At 41.9% G+C, this 23,586-nt stretch overlaps 1 protein-coding gene across 19 annotated transcripts in view; it reads left to right on the plus strand.

The window, feature by feature from the left end:
* The window catches only part of CHID1 (chitinase domain containing 1), a 142,350-nt gene that overhangs the window by 105,778 nt on the left and 12,986 nt on the right, over window positions 1-23,586 (plus strand). For 14 of the 19 annotated variants that reach the window (XM_081011363.1, XM_081011366.1, XM_081011364.1 and 11 more), the window contains 5 exons: window positions 653-733; window positions 2,253-2,295; window positions 2,671-6,835; window positions 7,604-7,761; window positions 10,083-10,210. In XM_081011363.1, the coding sequence (XP_080867489.1) occupies window positions 653-733; window positions 2,253-2,295; window positions 2,671-2,769 (223 nt within the window). In that variant the 3' untranslated portion in view covers window positions 2,770-6,835; window positions 7,604-7,761; window positions 10,083-10,210. Of the gene's footprint in view, window positions 1-652; window positions 734-2,252; window positions 2,296-2,670; window positions 6,836-7,603; window positions 7,762-10,082; window positions 10,211-23,586 lie in introns of those variants that run through there. The other 5 variants (XM_081011358.1, XM_081011347.1, XM_081011361.1 and 2 more) reach the window with 5 other exon arrangements.

The raw sequence follows: 23,586 nt of genomic DNA on the forward strand, positions 1-23,586 counted from the left end.
AGAAAATAGCAAATGTATGATCATGCTATGGTGCACCTCTTCTCAATAAGAAGGTTTTTTCTAATGTGTAGCAAACTCTTTTTTTGCTGGTTGAGAATGTAGAGCTACATGGTATGGTTGATGCCGTACACGACAGCTCCAACTAAATAATAATAATAATAATATTTATACCCCACCCTCCCCAGCCAGGGCTCAGGGCGGCTAACACCAATAAAAATACAGTAAAAACATACAGTCATACCTCGGGTTGAATGTGCTTCAGGTTGAGCGCTTTCGGGTGATGCTCCGCGGCAACCCGGAAGTAACGGAGCGCGTTACTTCCTGGTTTCGCCACTTGCGCATGTGCAGACGTTCAAAATGACATCACACGCATGCACAGAAGCAGCAAAATGCGACCCGCGCATGCGCAGACATGCCGTCACGTCTTACGTTCCATTCAGGATGCGAACGGGTACCACTGTAATAGGAAAAGAAAAACCAATTTAAAATACAGGTTAAAATGCAATTTAAAATGCAGCCTCATTTTAAAAGTAGCCCATAGATCATATAAATATGTGGCTGGAAGATGGTCATTTTAAAATATTATGTTACTGTTGCTATATATAAATTCTAGAGAGAATTCAGGAATTCTGTTCTTCTTTTCCTTTTTTAGGTATATAGAAATCTTGAAGGAGCATAAACCTAAGCTGGTTTGGGATGAACAAATAGCTGAACACTATTTTGAATACAAAAAGTGAGTTGCAATCATAAAATGTCCCCCCCCCCTTTAATATTCATTTGTTTATTTTTATACAAAATTCATGGGAGCAACTGCCTCCAGATTTTACTTTACTCAAAGAAGAGGAATGAAAAACTGTTGTTGTTGTTTTATTGAAAAAGTAGAAAACAGCATAATAATCAGTTCAGCAATACTCAGTGCGATTAGATCAATAGCAGGATTTTGCCACCTTTACAATAGACAAGTGCCACTCCTTTAAGGAAAATAAGAGGATTCAGTGAGGAGTTACTGTGAAACTATCCTTGATTTTAATAGCAATCCAGTTAAAATTATGCACGTAAATCAGGATACACTTTATTTTGTTGGAAATTAGACACCAACCTATTCTCAAAAAGTAGCTTTCAAAGGGTGACATTAAATGTTGGGTTATTCCAGATGTTCTGTCTCCACAAGTATATCAGATCCCCCTCCACCCATATGCTGTTCTGGGGTTTCTCCTGACCCCGTTCCCTGAGCCAATTTTAGGGGTCCAGAAGAACATGGTGGGGAAGAGATGGGGAAAACCCCTACAGCACAAGGGAAACCCTTGCTTAGGGCTTCCGCTGATGGGGTTCGTTAGGTAAATCCTGCCCAATGTCTCTTGTGGCATACTTAAACTGGCCACTTTTAAATTGCAAGAGCCCCATGTTGGTATCCTACTTGAAAATCACCGCTCCCTGGTTGCTCCTACATGTACTGTTTGCAGCAAACAGCGCCTTTGGGTGCAAATGGCAGTATTAGTGAGCAAATGTAAGCGAGCTTTTGAAAAATGTGAATAACGTGTAGCTTGGCCCTAAGCATGTCCTCGGAGAATGCCAAGAGACATTGAATTTAAGCAGTGCAGGTTGGGGTCAGGGTCTACCATTTGCCTTTAGATCCTTTTAAGACCACAACTGAGAAAAAGAGTGAAACCTTGTCTGTGGCATTCCACCACGTGCCCCTTTCTGAACAGCTGCTGTTCTGCTCATCTCCTTGCTTTCCATTAGGTATTGACCACCTATATAATGGTTTGACCGAAGCACTTTCCTCTTCCACCTTCCCACCCCCTCACTTTAGATGGATTTTGGCTACCCACACGGCAGAAAAGTATGTCCACTTGTGAAGCATCTCATCTGCAGTCACTGAGAAGTCTAGATTCTAAACTAAATGCAAAAGCCAAGAAATGAAATCATAGAAGTTTAAACAACTTATGCTCACCTTCAAAACCCTTTGCCCTTCAATCAGCCGTTGATTATACTAGAAGCTGCTTTTGGACAGCTTTGCTAGTTCTGAGTTTTTTTCAGCCTGCAGGCTCCTTAAAGTACAGTCTCTGTCTCTGTCACTCTTTCTTAGTATGAACTTCTTTATTTTATTGTACAAACAACCCATAATTCTTTGTCTCTCCCTTCTCTGTTCCCTGGAAAGAAACAATTTTAGGGTGGGATAAAATACACAAGATATATGTCTCATGATAATATCAATTTTCATAACTGTTTTCTCTTTTTGTGCTTTGTAGAAGTAAAGGAGGCAAGCATGCAGTCTTCTATCCAACTTTAAAGGTATGCACCCTTCTGTTTTGGAAACGAAAAGGAACATGGCCAAAGGCTCAATCTGATTTTAATGGAGTTGGAATGCATCCAAAGCGCGAGTTTATTTTATATACAGTTACTCCAAGGCAGGATGTATACATCAGCTGAATAAATTGGTTGCACATTACGTTCTTCTGTTTGCTAGGAATAAATTGTCAGATTACTTAATGACAAAAATTCAAAGCAAATGCTGTTTAGTTTAATGGCTTCTTATGAAATAAAATGAAAGGTATTTATGCTGCTTAGTTTTTGTTTCCGTGCAATGCCCCCCCCCCAGCTGATCAGTTCATAATGTCTATATTCAGCAAAATTAATTATCCTTCATGTGTCTCTTGTGTTTTGCAGTCCATCCAACTGCGGTTAGAGCTTGCAAAGGAACTGGGCACAGGAATTGCCATCTGGGAACTTGGCCAAGGACTGGATTATTTTTATGACTTACTTTAAAAATATGACATCCTTTTTTTCATTGACATTTCATCTTCAATCAACTGGAGCTGGAGGGGGGTGCAGGATGAATTTTTTTGTGGGGAGGGGGGCAATGTAATTTATATGGAATCAGTTTCAAATTTTCCCAATAAAGAGTATTTGAGTTATTGCGCTTCATGTAGTGCATGGAGATGGGTAAAGTTAGGAGAGCTGCCGACTTCAGTGTTCTGACAAGGTTACAGGAGAGTTGACTACAGCGAGAGGAGGTAAGAGGTATTTATTTTACTGGTTCTTTTTTTCATGTTTAAAGCTAAGTCGATCAACACTTGCAAGCTGATCCTTGGCATTCAGTGGGACCTACTCACAGGTAAGGATGCATAAGATTCCAGTGCTTAAATTGAGTACATGAAGTACACTTGATCATACAGCCATTTAAAAGTGTTCAGTCCCTACAGTTGCACATTGACTGATTGGATAACGTATGTGTTGAGAGCGGCAACCTGTTGATTCTCCCTTTACCTCATGCTGGCGTTTGAGTCTACCATCGGTGGATGACACACGGCTCTTCGTTGATCCAAGTGACAAACCTGGCTGTTCCTCTGGAAATCACGATCAACCACAGCATCCTTCTGACGGCTCTGGGAGTTGGTGGCATGGTATTGTGGTACTTCTACTACCTGCGGATTGATTTGCAGAGGGTTGCATGGGGGACTTCTATTTGGCCACCTGGTGCTTGTGCTATGTGATTGCACAAGATGCCAGAAGGGATTCCTCGAGGCCACCTGGGGATTTGGGAGTGTAGTACCACCAGTGCGCTCTTGACACCCAGCTCTGTTTCTCCTTGGCATCTGAGTCAGGAGAGGCTGTGGAAGTGCTCAGCCGCTTCCTGGATTTGATAAGGGGCTGGTTTTAGGTCAGTAAAACTGAATCTTAACCCTGACAAGATAGGGGTCCTTTGGGTTGATAGTTCTCAGGTTCACACAGATGGTAGGCAAATAGTTCTGGATGGAGTTGTCCTCCCTTTGAAGGGTCAGCTTGCAGGTGCTCCTTGGTCCAGCTTTGTCTTTGGAGGCCCAGGCAACCTCTTTAGCATGAGATGCCTTTCACTGGTGCATCAGCTGCAGCATCTGCCAACATCCCAACTGGAGTAGTGCGGTGTGTTATTTGTAGAGCTGCCTCCGAGAATGGTTTGGAAGGCTCACTAGTGCTGGATGCAACAACCAGTTTTGACTGGCACCGCTTGCATGGATGGTATCTTGCCAGTTTTAAAAGAACTCCACTGGTTGTGTATTCATTTGTGGGCCTTATTCAAAGTGCTGGTGTTGCTTACTTCTAAATGTCACCTCCAACAGAGATTAGGGTTTTGTTAAAAAGGGGGGGGGGGCCAAGAACTAGCACCTCAACAATGGACTATCCTTCCTAGCAGATATGCCTTGGGCCATCTTTGCCATCCTTTAAAAGCCAGGCAAAAAACTTTTTAGTTACCCAGGCATTTCAAAGCATTTTTCTGTCTTAATTATTTTAGACCTACTATGCTTTTACACACCTTTTAGCTGCAGGTTTTGTGGTCGCTTTTTATTGTTGCTTTGTTTTTTTGCAAACGCCCTTGAAACTTTGGATAGAAGGTGACATGTGTATTTATTTCTTTTTTATAGTTCTTTTATTACCTTTATATCACTCCTTTCTTCCACAATGGAATCCAAGATAGCTCACATTTGATTCCCAGGTGGTTACCTATCCAGGCTTTGGCCAGACGCAGACCTACTTAGATTCAGCAAGGTGGTGGTCTAATGGACCTTCAGATCACAGTAAGTGAAATAATTTCTGTGCAGAGAAGTTCACGGGCCAAGAAAAAAGCACCTGGGGAATAGACAGGCTGAACAGGTTGGAAGCACTAATAACTGTTAGCATTTTTAAATGCTTAAATATTCTGCTATGGGGTTGCATTCCTTTACTGCTTAATTTAAAGCTTTCTTTAAGAAGAAATGTTCCTCATATGCTTATTGCATATATTCATTCAAAAGAAAAAGCGCTTTTAAGCGAAGAAGCATGAGTGTCTGCTACCACTGTTCAGAGGGAATGCTAGGAATGTGATTTCACAGAGAGAGGACAGGAATATTGTACACCACCAGAGACATCTATGAGGTCGTACTTAAAGACCTGCTGATGTTCCCGTTTCTACTCACAGCACTTGCTAAAATAATGGTGGTACTTTTGTCCCCTCCCCACTAATTAATCTCAGCAGGGAGCTTGCCTACATCTGCTGTCTTCAAGCAAATAAATCCTCTGCAATCCAGTGCTGATTAAAGTCCCATTGATTTTCACCTCTCTGATTCACTTCTGGAGCCTCTTGACTCCATGTGTATTATAAAGTATCCCACAGCTTTCCTAATCAGGCCCCTGCCCCACTTTGCTGTATCAATACAGCTGTAATTTGCCATGTGGATCTTTCTATTCATTTAACCTGAAGGTTGCTGGTCCAGTCAAAAGGAATTTGAAGTAATAATGGTCGGACAGAGGCAGCAGTGTGCAGAGGTAACAGGATGTCCCGGGAGGTGTGCTGTCTTCCAGGTGCAAAGAGTCATGATGTGAAAGAAAAGTTGCCATGTCTTATAAAGCCCATTGATCACAACCCCTTCCTTCTGATTCATGTAGGTACAAACGATATTGCCAGACACAGCCTTCGACATATGACAAGGGCCTATGAGACTCTGTGCAGGAAGCTGAAGGGCCTTGGGACACAAGGGTGGCTTTTTCAACACTCCTTCCTGTTGAAGGTCAGGGCCCAGGAAGAGAGAGGAATTAAACCACTGGCTGTGCAGGTGGTGTCAGGAAGAGTTTGACTTCTTAGACCATGGTCTCTGCTTCCTTAAGGAAGGCCTTCTGGCAAGAGATAGACTGCACCTCACAGTGATTGGCAAGAATGTGTTTGCTAAGAGTCTCGCAAACCTGATGAAGAGAGTTTGAAATTAAATCCTATGGGGGGGGGGAGACAATGTTACAGATGACAGGGAAACACCTCATACTGGGGATAATAGCTTCACTGATGCACAGAAAACTGAGGTAATGCTCCAGAAACCTGCTAAAGGGCGGGAAACTACAAGAAATCAGCTGGAGGGAATGATTTGTGGTTTCAGTTATCTCTATGCACAGAGTATGGGAAACAAGCAAGATGAATAGGAGCTCTTTTTATTTGTACCTTTTTACAGTTTTATATATTCATATCATATTTGCATCCTTATGTATAATGAATAGGAGCTTTTAATACAGGATGGCAGATGTGACCTAATACTATTAATGCCTATTAATAGTGAAACGATCCCCCTCTCCTCTCCCCACATGCTATTCAAAGGGATCTCCTGACACATACCTCTGACCCAGTTTTGGAGGGTGCAAGAGGCATGCGTCAGGGAGGAAAGGGGGGAAATCCCAGTTCCACATATCCTTGTGCAGAGCATCTGCTGACAGGAGTCATTAGTTAAATCCCACCCAATGTTTCTACATTTGCACTGTGCTCTCCTATCCCCGTACAACTTGGGAACAATCTCTGCTGTGGGTCAGGCAGGAGGGAAAAGTGGTGGTAATAATGATGCCTCTGTAGGGGGTTCCCCCTGCCAAAAAAATTAAAAACTTGGGAACAGCTAGGGAAAAGGTGGTTATTATATTATAATGTTTTAAACTAACATTTATTCAGAGTAGACCCATTGAAATTAATGGACACGATAAACTTACACGCATTAATTTCAATGAGTCTACTCTGAGTATAGATTAGATGATTACAGCCCAATGCCTTTGCACTGGTCTCCCCCAACTCCCAACCTGGGAACAAGAAAAAGATGATATTTCCCAGGCTAAATCTTGCATGTCATTCCTTTTGCCTTACCCGTCCAGATTTGTTCCTGATTGGTTCTCCTGGATTTGTTACTGTATTCCTGTGTTAGCTTCATGCTTCTTTCAGCAACTTGTTCAGACTGTTAAGTTGAACCCGTAATATAATGCTGCAGTGTAGAGTGTTCCTGTTCAGGATTGCATCCCATCAGCCATGCCATTTTTCTGGACACTCCATTCTGTTTTCCTGGTCCAGGTAGGGCTTATTTTTCTTCCCCCCTTGTGTTTTCCCCACTTAATGCTTTTTGTAAATCTGCAGACCTTGAAGCTCCTCTGAACCTGCCAGTTTTGGAATCATAAGGATTGGCAATTGGAGAATGAGTTTGTTGTTAGCGTATATGGTCGTTTATTCTGTTTGCAATCTGGATGGTGTTCACTTCATATAAATTCTGAGTGTGTTACTTATACTTTGGAGTTTGTTCTGCTTTTAATATGCTATTTTGCAGAGTGCTCACTTTGTGTTAGATGTTTATGTTCAGTTCATTTCCCCTTCCTCTGGTTTGTTTTGCAATCTGATGATCAGTGTGCATGAATTTCATTTGCAATGTGCACAAGTTTGATGAGGTGCACATCAATCTGTTTTATTTGGGTTCTCAAATGTGCTTGAAAGGAGACAGTTTTGTTGGTGGCGGTGTCATAGTCAGAATTACTTATTTGCAGGAGTCTCTTAACAATGTACAGCAGAACATCCACTTAATTAAAAACAAAAGCAAAAGAAACACCTTCCATGATTGCAAATGGACTTTATAATCTTCAATAGATCTGGGAGAAATGAAGAACTAATAATTGATTGGAGTAGCAATATACAAGGACTAGATCATACTGTAGCTGGCCAGCTAAATTTTAGGATTGCCTCGTAAATTTAACTGGTAGAGTCTTACCAGAACATAGCGAGCAAGAACTGTGGGGGTGCTTTTGAGGCACCAACTGCTACTACCATGTCTGGTTCCATATTTAATTTCAGGACTGCCCTTTTTCCAGACATCAATTAGACAATCTCTCCTGTATACCCAAGAAGGATATTGAATGGGGGGACACACAATAAGCACCACCGCATTAAGCAGTCACAGATGTTAACTGCAAGTCCAGGGCACAGGAGCCTGACTAAGGAGGCTAGTACAGGTAAATTTCTTCTCCTCTTGACTTTCAGTCTGGTTTCTTTCAGATAAGTGTCCAGGCTACATTCCATTTGTTTCAAGCAAGAGCAGATGCATTCTCCCTCAGCTCTTATTTGTTCGTTTTCTTATTAAATTGTGTCTCCCCACTCCCTAGGAGTGCTCTTGTTCAAGGTGTCAGTCAACCTGGAATAGGGCCTGAGTAATGCAGTTCAGGCCCTCGGACAGGGGAGATTGATAGAAGGGGAAAGGACAGGTTTCAACTGCCACTCTAAAATTCTGTTCTCCTACCAACTGCAGGTGAACAGCAATAGCAACCTTTGGGGGTCATGTTTGGAATTTTGAAAAAAAGTGCTCTGGGCGCACACTCACAAAATGGCTGCTATCAGGGCACAGCATAACACCCAACAGCTGCCACATCTAGAGGGACAGAAAAAGGACCACAAAATGGTGTTGGCATGCTCCTCTCCATAAACGGAGGAAGAAAAGTCCCTATATCCCTATGTCACAAAGCTCTTGGCACTTCTCTGTTCTGAACACAATAAAGTGTTGGTGTCCAATCCTGGCATCCTGCTAAATGTGGGCAACTTTAAGGTGGTCTGCTCATTTTAGGAGAAGCTGACCCAGCACAAACAGAAACTAAGCAGACTCATTTGATCTACCCAACTTCTGGTTCCTTTAGGCCAGACTTCCCCAGCATCATGCCCTGCAGAGGTGGTTGGACTATGTCTCCCATGATCACTCAGCATTGGCCGTGCTGGCTGGGGTTGAAGAAAAAGGGCCCTCAGACCACCTTGTAACTAACTGTAAGCCGACTAAGTCCACAATAACAGCACCCAGAATCCTTCTTTGGAAAGTCTCCTGTTCCTGGGCCCCCAAAGCCCTCCGAAATCTCCAGAATTTTACTGGGCAGAAACATTCTACCCAGCCCTAAAAACCACCAGCTTATTTGTGGGTGGCTCCACTTCATTTCCAAGCTGATAAGGTCTTGTGGGACGCGGGTGGCGCTGTGGGTTAAACCACAGAGCCTAGGACTTGCTGATCAGAAGGTTGGTAGTTTGAATCCCCACGATGGGATGAGCTCCAGTTGCTCGGTCCCAGCTCCTGCCAACCTAGCAGTTCAAAAGCATGTCAAAGTGCAAGTAGATAAATAGGTACTGCTCCAGCGGGAAGGTAAATAGCGTTTCCATGTGCTGCTCTGGTTCATCAGAAGTGGCTTAGTCATGCTGGCCACATGACCCAGAAGCTGTACGCCGGCTCCCTCGGCCAATAAAGCGAGATGAGCGCCGCAACCTCAGAGTCGGCCACGACTGGACCTAATGGTCAGGGGGCCCTTTACCTTTACCTTTACCACTTCATTTCCAAGCTGATAGGCTCTTGACCAGCAGCGTTTTTTGTTAGCAGGTGTGATAAATAACATACCTGGGAAGGGGAAAGTGGCAGTGGACTTTCATTATCTTCCCTGCATTTAAAAATATGAAGACAAAGGACTATCAGCACCACAGTGTAGCACAGGAAACTTTTGCTATTTGTTGAAATGATTAAAATGTTTTATACCAGTGGCAACTCTAAGATGATAGAGCATTTTGTCAAGTTAAATATAAATTATAAGTAAGCATTATTTGTCTGGGGGAAAACATTGTGAGAATGCAGTTTTGCTCAATACTGTTATTAGGCTGTTCCAAATTGCTTGTGTTAGCAGTTAGGCATTTAAGAGGGGACAAAACAGCTGTAGAGCCAAAATAAGCCTCTGCTTTTCTTAATTAAGCTTTTCTTAATTACGAAAAAAAAGTGGAAGGGACTGCACAGATAATCAAGCATTTGAGACAGCCTTGTAATGAGCTGGCCTATAGATCCACCTAGCTGAGCCTTCCCAACCTTGTGCTCTCCAGATGTTATTAAAACCCCATCATCCCTGGCCATTGGCCACACTGGCTGGGGGTGATGAGCGTTGGGCGTCCATTCATAAGCGGAGGGCACAAAGGTTTTTTAATGTCTAGGTGATATCTGGTTCCGAGGGACCTTTTAGCTTTTCCAATCCTAAGAAGAGCCCTACTGAGTTAAACCAAAGGCTTTTTGAGTCTAGCATCCTGTTGGCCAATTAGATGCATGTGGGAAGCCCATGTAACAAAACAAAACAAAAACAGGAGTTAATTTATCAGTATGTCAGTGACGACATATGTGAAAACATATCAGAAATGTTAAAGCTGAGCCCCGTGCTAGTCTAGCATTGTAGTATACATGTGTGAATCAATAGCAGAGTGGGCATTTGCTTGAGCATTGCAAGGCTCATACCTAGGAGAAACTTGCTTCCTTGTTGCTTTTCAGTTTATGCACGGAGGCCTCAGCCTGTAGCATTGTTGGGCAGCCGATCAAACCAGAAGATCATTGATATGTCTCCCAGTGAAAAAGAAAAGTAGAGGCTGGCATCTCTTACGCAACACAGAAGCAGAAGGGTGAGTGTTATATGAAAAGTGCTTTGAAAAAAGACCTTTCAGCCACATTTTAAATTTTAACAGGATTTATATAAGTGGCAACAGCTTACTTTTTAGCCTTAAGGCTCGGGTAACAACAGATAAAAGCTTCTGAAATGTTTATTGTCTCTCTCCTTCTTCTTTTTTTAACCTTATCTATACAGAATTAATGACTCTTTCCTTTGGAATCTTACCTTGAGTGCCTAACAGATATCTCTTAGGGCTTTGGGAAATGTGTTGATAGGGGCTTCATACACAAGGACTTTAAAGTACAATATAAATCCCAGACTGCCCCCCCCCCTTGCCTCCCACGAATATTGCTTTTAACCTGAACCCATCAGCTACTACTGCAGTGTAGAGGCTTGTTTGGAAACCACTATATCTATTGTGAGGCAAACAGGGCAAAACGGAACCATCTCCCCAGTCATAGGCTAGCCTGTATCTCTGAAGTAGCCAATATGTTGTTGGACTACAACACCCATCAGCCCCAGCCCCATCATCAAGGATGATGAGGGACCATGGGTATTGTAGTCCAACAGCATCTGGTTGGCACAGCATTGGCTACCCCTTCTCCAGGGGAATTGATCTATGATTCTGTCTGCTCCATACTTGTTTCAGTGGCAAGAGAAGGAGAGTTTGGAATCTGCCAGGCTATAAGGCAAGGTGCAAATGTATGGAACAAGCAGCAGTGGCCCATAGTGTAAAATGAGGCTTGCTGGATAACAAGTGTCACCCAGTCTGTGTGGACGTGGGGGCATCTCTTCCCACATGGAACAGGATTTTAGATGGCAAGCAATGGCATGTAGAAAGAGGGTTCAGATTATGAGAAGTTTGGAGCTGCAGGGTGGAGAGCAGGGATGGTGCTAATTAGGAGCTATGGTGGAACTGAAAAAGGGGTTTTGGCAGACAAGTTGTACATGAGACAGTACATTGGGACCATATGGTTAGGGCTATTTTATAACCTAGCCGCTAATCTTACTACCTCCTTTATAAAAGCTTGTGATCCTTGTCCATAAACAAATTAGGCTGCGGCCTCTGAACATCTACTGAGTGGGAAGTTTTTCCTTCCAACAGAGTTGAATTTGCATCCATTTTAGATTCTTCCCCCTTCCATTCACTTAACCATTTAACATTTTCTGCAGCTGTGTATTTTATCTTCCGTTGGCATAAATAGCTACACACAGAGATCCTAAGATGGCAGCAGCTGCCATCTTCTAGGTCTCCCTTTGACAGTTTTGAGCCACCCCTGCTGGTCTTTGTGACAAAATCCTCAACCCCCAAAGCTATGAATTTTACAGTAGCTCCTGTAACAGGATATGGGTAATGAAATATGAGCATGGAGGAAGGTTGAAGTGTGATGATGGATTGATCCCTCTGAATCATGTCATCTCCGCCAGCTGTTTTGTAACTAAGTGAAGTGACAAGATCATTAATGCGGACATTTGCCTCTAAAAATCCCATCACTATCTTCATTATCACTAGGTCACTACTGGCTCTCTGCTTTGATTGCCGGTGCTTATTTCAGTTGGGTGGTGAATTTCAAGCAGCTGAGAAATGCTGCGGTGTGCTTGGCGACTGCAGTTGTTAGCAACTTGAGTACAGGAGGAGTCAGGCAACACGCTGCAATCTCAGCGGAATAGATCAGCCAAAGGCCACAGCTAACGGGTAGATTTTGCTGCATGCAATTAACATAATCTGAACACCGCTTCATGCTTTTTCTTCAATCGTTCTCCAGAACATGAGAAGCTGAAGTGAGGACCAACACAGTTTTTTATCTGGTATAGATTGAAATGTGGAGATCTGGGGTTTTTTATTTTAAAAAAATCCAAAAAGCCCCCATATTCCAGGAAACTAATGAAAAGTTCAGGTCTCCTGGCGCCAGGGGTGGGAAGGGGGTGAGATTCTGATTCCTTTCCCCCAACATTAGTGTCTGAGAGGGAGAGAGGCTTGTAATCCTCACTCTTACCCATGCAGTCAACAGCGATCAATAAGGGATGAGTATTGGGGGAGGAAAGTCCTTGGAGCTTTTGAAGTGTCTCTGTAGTTTAAGCTTTTTCAGAACTGAACATGGGAAGTTGCCTTGCACTGCATCAGGCCGTTGGTCCATCCAGTTTGGTATTATCTATACTGACGGGCAGTGGCATTCCAAGACCTCACACAGGGCTGTGTCCCAGCCCTACCCGGAGGTAAAGGGACCCCTGACCATTAGGTCCAGTCGTGACCGACTCTGGGGTTGCGGCGCTCATCTTGCTTTATTGGCCAAGGGAGCCGGCGTAAAGCTTCTAGGTCATGTGGCCAGCATGACTAAGCTGCTTCTGGCAAACCAGAGCAGTGCACGGAAACGCCGTTTACCTTCCCACCGGAGTGGTACCTATTTATATACTTGCACTTTGACATGCTTTCGAACTGCTAGGTTGGCAGGAGCAGGGACCGAGCAACGGGAGCTCACCCCGTCACGGGGATTCGAGCCGCCAACCTTCTGATCGGCAAGTCCTAGGCTCTGTGGTTTAACTCACAGCGCCACCCACCTGGAGCTTCTGCATGCAAAGCAGATGCTCTGCCACTGAGCTACATCTTGCCCTTTCTGCAGTGCTCAGTGAGCCCAACAGGGAAGCTGTGTTATGTGTGCTCTCATTGCCATATCTGGTGCCACCTTCTGTGCCCAGCTGCAAGCACTGCCATATATCGCTGCCTTCTGTGCACTGTAGGTACGATACAGTCTTCGTGAGGGAACTATTAGTGAGAATACTGTATTCTTTATTATGAGGAAGATTGGAATACTTAAATCACGGCAGGTCATCCTTTCGTTTGGAGAAATGGCTGCAGTTCCAGTGAGTTATGTGTTCCGTTGTTGTAATTTTCTTTAACCAATTGTAATATCTCAAGCTCTGTTCAGATAACTGTTCGCAATGTAGAATTACATTTTGCTTATGTGTGCATGTTTTATTTCCCCACCCCCACCACACACAGGAGTATCTACAAGGTTGCTACCATGCAAATAGTAGGGGGACATACACAAAGTTTTAACTAGAGTTTTTCTTGGAGAAAGCTTAGCCTCCCCCCTTTCAAGCTAGTTGAGCAGCATTGAAACATAGCAAGTTGTGCTTAAATGAAATAGCTGCCACTCCACATCTGAGCAGAGTGAACGCAAGACTATTTTCAACTGGAGAATTTCAAGCTCTGGGTTCCATCAAAGCTCAGAAGCTGCTTCTCATGATGTGAAGGGATGATGCATAGTTTTTGTTTTTTAAGATGCCGTTTCTTTTCACTAAATTAATGAAGGTCAAATGCAGGGATGGGCAGTTCACTCTGTTTCTGGTCTATGCTGGTTTCTCATGTCTGTATGTGGTGGTGCTGGTTCTTGTATACTGTATTGCTTTCATCAGATGAAGAAATTAATAGCTAGCATATGGAAAAAAGGGGAAAAAATACAAAACACAAATGGTCGTGTGCCCTAGGTGTAAAGTTAACCCGTTTCATTCTTAAAAATAAACCCATTGCTTGGTTTTCTATAGTACTAGGGATTTGGGTAATACATGTACTTCATACATCTTCATACTGAAGAGTAATCAGTCCCTCTTTCTGCATTGCAAAATAAATTGCAAAAGGAAGCGCTGTTTGGAAATGGCATCAAGTGAATTTAGAAAGGGGAAGAAATAAACCAGAAATGGTTTCTGTGCAGAGCGTGCAATCAGCCAGAGAAATTAACTGCTGCATGGGGTCATAAAGTCAAAGACCACAGCTGGTTCAAAAATGGCTGAATAATTGGCCCGTAATAACACTTATGATTGTGTGCCTTAGCGTAATATAATCAAGACTCATGCTTGAGGGGTTTAGCTGATTGGTGTCAGAGTGAATGATCCTGCTTTTTGCATCCCGTTTCTAGGGTTGTTCCAATGCCTCTAGAACCTTGGCAGTTTTCTAGTTGTACCTTTGGAAGATTCTTGGACATGATTGTTGGAAAAAACCTATGAAAGTGTAGATTTATGACAAAAAGGTTTTTAACTGCTTTTAAAATTAAATGCAACAAATTGTGTGTAGCAGGGTAGATTTTATATTATTAAAATGGGACTTTAGTTATTTATTTATTTATTTGGATGTGTATTCCACTAAATAAAAAGGCCTTCAGGGAGGCTTTCAATAAACAATAGTTTTTAAAAAAAATAAAAATCCATAACATGTTAACACTGATTTAAAACCCAGTTAAAACTTTAAAGCGATACATAAGCAGTAAAATAAGCCTGAATGTCTGTTAACCTCTCTCTCCAAAAACTTCTGAACTCGAAACATCTTGATGAGTTTTCTGTAGGTGTATATGGAATGAGTCTGGCAGGCCCACCAAGGCAAGGATTTCCAGAGGGAAGGATTTCTCACCCATTGAGAAAAGCCCAGCTCCTCTCTTTAATCCTTCCTGAGAAGACTCCTGTGTCGGAATAAGGTCAGGCTTGCCCATTTGCATTGTCTAATAGAACTCAATAGGAGAACAAAATCAACCCATATCTGCATAAGGACTTTGGGTTACATTTTCCTTCATCACATTAGAAAAGCCTTTTCCAGTCCAGGTCCCCAGATATTGTTGGACCATAACTCCCATCATCCTGACCACTGGCCATCCTCACCACTGGCTGAAGGGAGATGTAGGCCAACAACATATGGGGACACAAGTTTGCAGAAGGTTGGGCTATTAAGAACAAGCATCAGAAAAATTGAATCACCCTGATAAAACCAAAGATCTGTCTAGCCTGCCTTTTCCTGTTGGAAATACATCTGAGAGAGGGCCGGACAAGCCTCCCTAGGAAGGGAGTACCGGGCACAGCCACTAATGAAAAAAAGTGCTAGAATATATCAGGGCCCAAGAACAGGTACAGTGGTACCTCGGGTTACAGACGCTTCAGGTTACAGACTCCACTAACCCAGAAACAGTACCTTGGGTTAAGAACTTTGCTTCAGGATGAGAACAGAAATCGTGCAGTGGCAATGGGAGGCCCCATTAGCTAAAGTGGTATCTCAGGTTAAGAATATTTTCAGGTTAAGAACGGACCTCCAGAATGAATTAAGTTCTTAACCCTAGGAACTATTGTACTTACCTATATGGAATTCTGGCTGTGATCAGAAATCAGTGCTTCAAATAGAATACGCATACAATAGGTAGGTTGTGTTTGTGAGACAATTGTGTAGGGAGCCTTAACTGTGTTTATTATGATATTGTTATTTATTGTGTGTAAGCCGCTTTGAGATTCATTTGAATGAAAAGTGGCATAGAAATATAATAAATCAAGGTCGGAACTAAACACTATAAATTGAGAGCATTTGCAGATGACTTAGTATTGACGTTACAGGAGCCAGAATCTAGTACAAAAAGGGTTTTAGAACTGATTCAAGAATTTGGTCAAGTGGCAGGATTTAAATTGAACAAATCAAAAACCAAGGTTTTAGAGAAAAATTTAACACCGTTTGAAAGAGAGAGGTTTCAGAATGAGACAGGGTTAACAGTGGTTAAGAAAGTTAAATACCTGGGGATTAACATGACAGCAAAAAATGGGAATTTATTTAAAGATAATTATGAAAATGTTGGTCAGAAGTGAAAAAAGATTTAGAAATTTGGTCAAACCTGAAGCTTTCACTGCTAGGCCGTATTGCTGCGATAAAAATGAATGTATTGCCTAGAATGTTGTTTTTGTTTCAAACTTTGCAGATTGTGGACAAGATGGACTGTTTCAAGAGGTGGCAGAAAGATATTTCTAAATTTGTCTGGCAGGGCAAGAAACCTAGAATAAAATTTAAAATACTAACAGATGCAAAGGAAAGAGGTGGATTTGCCCTGCCAGACCTCAAACTTTATTATGAATCAGCAGCTTTTTGCTGGTTGAAAGAATGGCTACTTCTTGAAAACACTGACATTTTGGATTTGGAAGGTTTCAATAATGTATTTGGATGGCATGCATATTTATGGTATGATAAGGTCAAAGCACACAAAGCATTTAAAAACCACATTGTCAGGAAAGCGCTATTTAATGTTTGGATAAGATATAAGGATTTGCTAGAAAATAAAACTCCAAGGTGGCTGTCACCAATGGAAGCGAAAGCCTTGAAGAGGGTCAATATGGAGGTCAAATGGCCGAAATATTGGGAAATTTTGGAACAAGACGGAGATAGACTGAAATTGCAGAGTTTTGAAAAACTAAAAAACAAAGTGCGAGACTGGCTTCATTATTATCAAATAATGGAGGCATTTAAATTAGACAGGAAAATTGGCTTCCAGGTGGAAAAATCAAAATTAGAAACAGAATTGTTAGAACCCAATACTAAGAATCTGTCAAGAATGTATAACTTGCTGCTGAAATGGAATACTCAAGATGAAACGGTAAAATCGGCTATGATTAAATGGGCACAGGACGTAGGACATAACATTATGTTTGCTGACTGGGAACAGTTATGGACCACTGGTATGAAATTTACGGCATGTAATGCCTTAAGAGAGAATATTATGAAAATGATATATAGGTGGTACATAACCCCAGTCAAGCTCGCGAAAATCTATCACTTGCCCGATAACAAATGTTGGAAATGTAAAGAAACTGAAGGTACATTCTTTCACCTTTGGTGGACGTGCCCAAAGATTAAGGCTTTCTGGGAAAAGATATATAATGAATTAAAAAAGGTATTTAAGTATACCTTTCCCAAGAAACCAGAGGCTTTTCTCCTGGGCATAGTGGGCCAAATGGTGTTAAAGAAGGATAGAACTTTCTTTATGTATGCAACAACAGCAGCAAGAATACTCATCGCAAAGTATTGGAAGACACAAGAACTTCCCACACTGGAGGAATGGCAGATGAAACTTATGGACTATATGGAATTGGCGGAAATGACTGGCAGAATCCGTGACCAGGGAGAAGAGTCGATGGAGGAAGACTGGAAGAAATTCAAAGACTATCTTCAGAAATACTGCAAAATTAAGGAATGTTAGAGTGATGTTGGATTGAAAATAAGTGGTTTCCAGCTATACAGGTTAAAGTTAAGGATAGATTAAGATTAAAGATCAAGATTAAAGATGTTTAAAGAAATGGAAATTTGATAATAAAAGGGAAAAATTTAAAGGTATATGACATTAAGAACAAGGATTATGTTTAAAAAAAAAGAAGAAGTTGAAGTTATATATTTTAATATTTTATTAAATCAAAGATTGGGTTTAAAAAAGTGGAAAAGAAACTGCTGGACAAATAATGCAGATTGGAATACAAAAGAGGGAGGTATGAGGAAGTCCAGAAAATAAGTAATTTAAAATTGGGAATGGAAAAGAGAGTTTGTTTTTAATTGTTATGTTTTGTGTTTTTATTGTAAAATTTTGTATTGGTTTTTTGTGTGTTGTTTTTCTTTTTTCTTTGTTTAAAACCTTAATAAAAAATTATTCGGAAAAAAAAAAGAAATATAATAAATCAAATCAACCCAGGAAAGTGATGAGCTAGTGGAGGCAGGGCTTGGCAACACTCCCTGTTGGCATGTGTGCTTACACGTGAGTAGAATTAATGCCCAAATAGGGCTAAGATGCCTGGATAACACTTTACAGAGCTGATTTGTGTTTTTGCAACTTTTTAGAAGTCTAAGCTTTCTGTGATTTACTGCTCTTGGTGGATATGTGTTGTATGTTTTTGTTTTTAGTGTGTGTGTGTTTGTTTGTTGCCTTATTCAGGCAATAAGATTGTGGTGCTTGTAGCAAATTCTGAAAGTTACAGGGTGAACTTTTCTTTGACCATCAGTATTCTGCAACACAGACATCAGATAACTTGACTTTAAAATTTGAAGGCTCTTTGGTGGTCCAAAGAGCAATGCCGATGGATGTCATGCAGTGTGGCTGGAGCCACTGACAGAACAGAATGATATTGATGCAGTAACCCACTGCATGCTAAAATGTTATCTGAACCTGTGAAAAGTTTGAAAGTAGCTCAAAGGGTTTTTTATCAGTGTTCTTTTTTCTTTCTTCTTTTTAAAGTTTCACAAATACCATGCATAGGCTGCACACATTCAAATACAAAGAAAGGTTTCTTAGATTTCTGAAGACACTCTTCTACTAGTAGCAATGCCCATTCAGCCTGCACTCTCCAGAAAATAGTCCCCCCCAAAAAGTATCCCAATAGAACCACACTATCCCTCCATCCCCTTTTACGCACTTTTCTGTATCCCAACTCAGGACATGATGTTCCCTGATTAGCTCTCCATGCTTCTTCCCTTAGTGATGTCCTCTTTATCACTACCCTTGAAGCCAGTGGGATCCTAATACTGGCTGAGTAGCTACAAGCAATAGCAGGATTAGCTCACTGGAGTAGGAATTAGGGCTATGCAGCAAAGGGGGGCTAAGAACATACTACTTTTAGAGGTTAGGTGTTAGAACCAAGATGTAGTTTGATGGCAGGGTTTCAGGGTTTAGTGCACGGCGGTCAATCATGACAGCAGCCCCAGTGACCACATGCCACCCTCACTTGCACACGATTCCCCTGCCTGTTATCCTTTTACCCCTGTCTATACACTTGTTCACAGAAGTATTCAAGCTGTCTCTACACATCTAAAGTGTACCTGTTGATTTGCACAGCTCTACTATTGTGTAGTAGAGGTTCACATATTGTACGCTTGTTAAGTGTAACGTGATTGCCCCTCCTGATAGTCACTTCCACTGCACTGCATTAAGGTAGGGCTGCCATGCATCTGGAATTTCCCGGACATAGCCAGGATTCGTCTGTTGAAAATGGAGTCCAGGTGTAATTTTCGAAAACTGGCAAAAATGTCTGGTAAAAACTTCAAGTTTTGGGGGGAAGATTTTGCAAAAAAGGCTCAGCAACTTTGCCCCCCCCCCAAAAAAAACAACCCCCCCACAACTTTTGTGTCCAGATTTTCACTTTTTGAAATATGGCAACCCTAATTAAACCAGTGAAGGAAAGTGCTCTAAATGACTCCTCTATAGGGTATCCTATGGGTCTTTTGACTTACTCAATTTTCTAGCTTACCTCAACTTGCAGAATACATCTTAGAAGGGTTTCCCTGGCAAATGGTAGAGACAGATATGTCTCTCTTATTGGACACTGGTATTTTTTCAGGCATAATTAGATTAGAATGCATAACACAAATCTGATGGGGCTCGCTTGTGAACTCACTGGTTTAAGCATTCACTCTCTCATTTACTCCTTGTACATATAAAAGCTAAGTTCATTTTCAGCCGCAAGCTTTTGCTTATGGGAATTTGCCCTCCTAAGTGTTGCACGGTGTTAAATTTACTTCTAGTATAAACAAATTAACAAAACTGATGCTGTACATTAGAATCTGGTGTTGTAATTCTCTTAAATGTTAGGCATTTATTGATTTGGTTGCACATTATGCTTCGTGTTTGACCCGTTGGAAGTTGAGGAGCATGCACTTGGAGGGTTTGCCTCAAAGGGTTAATTTCATTTTGTTCCTATTCCCAGCAGCTGTCAAAGGTGTTGAAACATTGGGTATTTATCTTCTTGATAAATGCTGCCCATTTGGATTTGATCAGAGCACTTTCAATTTATTCCTGCCAGGGTGAAGTTAGACATCAAGATCTAGAGCGATAAGGAAAAGGAATTCCATTATGACAAGAAAGGTCTACCAAACCTTGTCTGGAAGCAAACAGAGGGATGGTACAGCAAATTCAACTTGGCTGTTGCTGAATGTAGATTATAAAGCAGTTCAATAGTTGAGAAACCAATAAAGAAACACAAACGTTATCTTATTTCATTTAATGTGCTGTAGGTTGTTCTTCAGCGATAGGTTATCAAAGTAATTATTTTCTTGGGCTTACATAAGTTACATGTGATTGTGTCAATTCACGTATTGAAAGGTTTACTCTATGAAAGTAATTTGGGGAAGATTTAAGAATATGTTTCCCGGTTTGAAACTGTTATTAGCATACTCTTTGATTTTAGTTACAATTAAAGATTCTAAGAAATATGATGCCATAATTATTCTGTTATGTATTATAAATAATCATGATTCCCGCTAAAAGCTTTGGGGATAATAGCAACTTTTAAGATCAACAATTTCTGAAGAGCCAAGGTTATTAAGTTTTCTTTCTCGAGTTTGGTTTAATTGTGATTATCCTCCTTGTGAGCCTTCATGCTGATATGATTCCATAAAACTTGCATGGAAGTTATTCAGTGTTGCCTGTTTATATATGACATTGCCAGGTTGTTATCCCTCACTTTCCTGTGCAATTTTCTGATACCCTTCTTATCTTCCCCCTTTTTTTGCAGTTAGAAAAGTGACACCATAATTGCGCTAGAAAGTGTGGGATAGCAGCCAAATTTTGTGTGAATAAACAGCCTTCCTGATAGCACGCGTTGCCTGTTATCTTGTAAGCAAGGACTGGGCCTTGCAATGTTTTGTTCGTTTGCAAGTTTTGTTGTGTTGAAAGGGGACTGTGGGAAGGAATTCAATAGAGAGAAAGTGTGAAATGTGCATAGTAAGGGTGACCCAAGTTTGACTGAGTTTCCAGATAAGTAATAAATATATTTATTAAGCAGTGACCGGGAAGGTTGGGGAACATTTTTGAGCCTGAGGGCTGGATCAATAAATGGCCCACACACTAGTGACCATAAGTGGCAGATGGGCAAGTCCACTCCATCAGTCACCAGACTTCATCATGACGTCAGACGACAGCTTCAAAGAAGCTCATTGTCAGCACCAATCAGCTGATGAAAGCTAACAGTGTACTTGGCTTTGTCCATTTGCAGGAACGGTTTGGATTCAAACTGTGCCTGCAAATGGGCATTTCTCCTCTGCAGTCTAGCAGAGCTGTCTGTAAAAGAAAAATGTCAGTTTGCAGGCACGGCTTGAATCCAAATAGCACCTGCCCATGGACTAATTCAATGTCAGTGCCAATCAGCTAATACCTGGTTTAGAGTTAGCTTTGCAGGAACAGCAACACACACACAAAGAAACCATCAACTTGAGTAATGATATCAAGACTTTCATACCACCTGTGCAACATTCATGTGAATCAGTAGTGTCAGTACAATGGGAAAGCACAGTGTTTCCAGATACCAGGAGCTATTCACATTTCTGGGCACCACAGTTCAAGAAGGACACTGACAAACTGGAACGTGTCCAGAGGAGGGCAACCAAAATGGTCAAAGGCCTGGAAACGATGCCTTATGTGGAATGGCTAAGGGAGCTGGGCATGTTTAGCCTGGAGAAGAGGAGGTTAAGGGGTGATATGATAGCCATGTTCAAATAAATAAAAGGATGTCACATAGAGGAGGGAGAAAGGTTGTTTTCTGCTGCTCCAGAGAAGCGGACACGGAGCAATGGATCCAAACTACAAGAAAGAAGATTCCACCTAAACATTAGGAAGAACTTCCTGACAGTAAGAGCTGTTCGACAGTGGAATTTGCTGCCAAGGAGTGTGGTGGAGTCTCCTTCTTTGGAGGTCTTTAAGCAGAGGCTTGACAACCATATGTCAGGAGTGCTCTGATGGTGTTTCCTGCTTGGCAGGGGGTTGGACTCGATGGCCCTTGTGGTCTCTTCCAACTCTATGATTCTGTGATTCTAGGTCAAACCTGTTGAGTATAGCTCCAAGGCCAGAAGAGAGAAGTCCAGTCTCACCAACATATGGAAACATGACCAGCGGCGTAGTGTGGGTTGTCAGCACCCGGGGCAAGGCAAGTAATTTGCGCCCCCTAACCCCTAACCTGCCGCCGCTGCCAGCTTCTTCTTGCTGCTGCCTGGTCTGGTCTGGTGTGGTTCTCTCCCGCGCTCAGCACTGCGCTGGGCGGCTGCTGCACTGTCCCTCCCCCAGATAGTCCCTCGCTCTCTCTCTGCACCTCATGCCTGGCACCCACCCCCTCCACAGTGGGCGGCGACCCAGCGGCTCGGATCGGATTCGCACAGCCAGCACTGCAGTGAGAGAGAGTGAGTGAGCCAGGTAGGGGCAGAGAGCTGCGAGTGCAAGCACGCCCCCCACAGATGTTGCGCCCGGTGCGGCCGGCCCCCCCTGCACCCCCCACGCTACGCCACTGAACATGAGTAGGGGCAGAGTGGCAATTCTTTAAACCCTGTAGCACAGGATGTTCATATGGGGGAAAGTCTTCCTTGAAATGATGAGGGCTTAGATCATGTAGAACCTCAAAGATTAGGAATACAAAAGCAAAAAAAGGACATTGAACTGAGGCACAAACCCAACTGTGTTAGCCTATGTAGGTGTTTCAGAATAGGTACAATATCTTTGCTCCTTAGCTTTCACTCGTTTAATCTATGGGCAGCAACATTCTGTGCTAGCTAAAGTGGGCAGCTCATTCTGCTGTATGTGCCCATGTGTATGAAATGAGGCATGATTAATCCATGGCTGGTTTTAAGTGACATGCTAGCCCAGTTTAATGTTTCAAGAATGATCCTAGGGGTTGCCTGCTTTTTACATACAATATGCGGCAGCAATTATGTGTGCACATATGGCAGAACAACAACGGCTCCCAGCTCCTTGCTATTGGTGCACTTGCCTTGGGCTGGATTGCAACTGCATTTGCAGCATGCATACATCACATTGCTTGGAATTGCCCCTGGATGTCTAGCTGGTCTGATCCGACATGTGTTTGGGCTGATCGTTGGTATTTGCTGAGAGCCCATGCTTTGAAGACCCGACAGCTGATGGCAGATGAAACTGATGGACTATATGGAACTGGCGGAAATGACTGGCAGAATCCGTGACCAGGGAGAAGAGTCGGTGGAGGAAGATTGGAAGAAATTCAAAGACTATCTGCTGAAACATTGCAAAATTAAAGAATGTTAGAGTGATGTTGGATTGAAAATAAGTGGCTTCCAGCTGTACAGGATTTAAAGTTATGGATAGATTAAGATTAAGGATTAGGATTAAAAAAGTTTAAGGAAATGGAAATTTGGTTTTTAAAAGGTAAAATTTTAATGTTATATTATATTAAGAGCAAAGATTGGGATTAAAAAAGAGGGAAAGAAATTGCTGGACAAACAATTTGAACTGGAATACAAAAGAGGGAGGTATGAGGAGGTCCAGAAAATAAGTAAATTTAAAAATGGAGATGAAAAGGTGATATTGTTTTTAATTGTTCTATTTTCTTTTTTGTCTTTTGTTTTTTTTTTGTTCTTTTTTTTCTTTTGGATTATGTATTGTGTATTTTTGAATTGTGTATTTCTTTTTTATGTTTTATGTTTAATCTTTTATTGAAATTTTAATAAATATCATAAAAAAAAAGAAACTCTGAAGAAAAAAAAAGAAGACGACGACCCGACAGCTGATTGTCATGGTTTCAAGGCACCGTGCACACAAGATGGTTTAATTTTCAAGCCTTGTGGGCAAAAATGCGTCACTTGACATCAGG

The sequence above is a fragment of the Podarcis pityusensis genome, assembly GCF_964106645.2.
Source record: "Podarcis pityusensis genome assembly, chromosome: 1".
NCBI classification, from domain to species: domain Eukaryota; kingdom Metazoa; phylum Chordata; class Lepidosauria; order Squamata; family Lacertidae; genus Podarcis; species Podarcis pityusensis.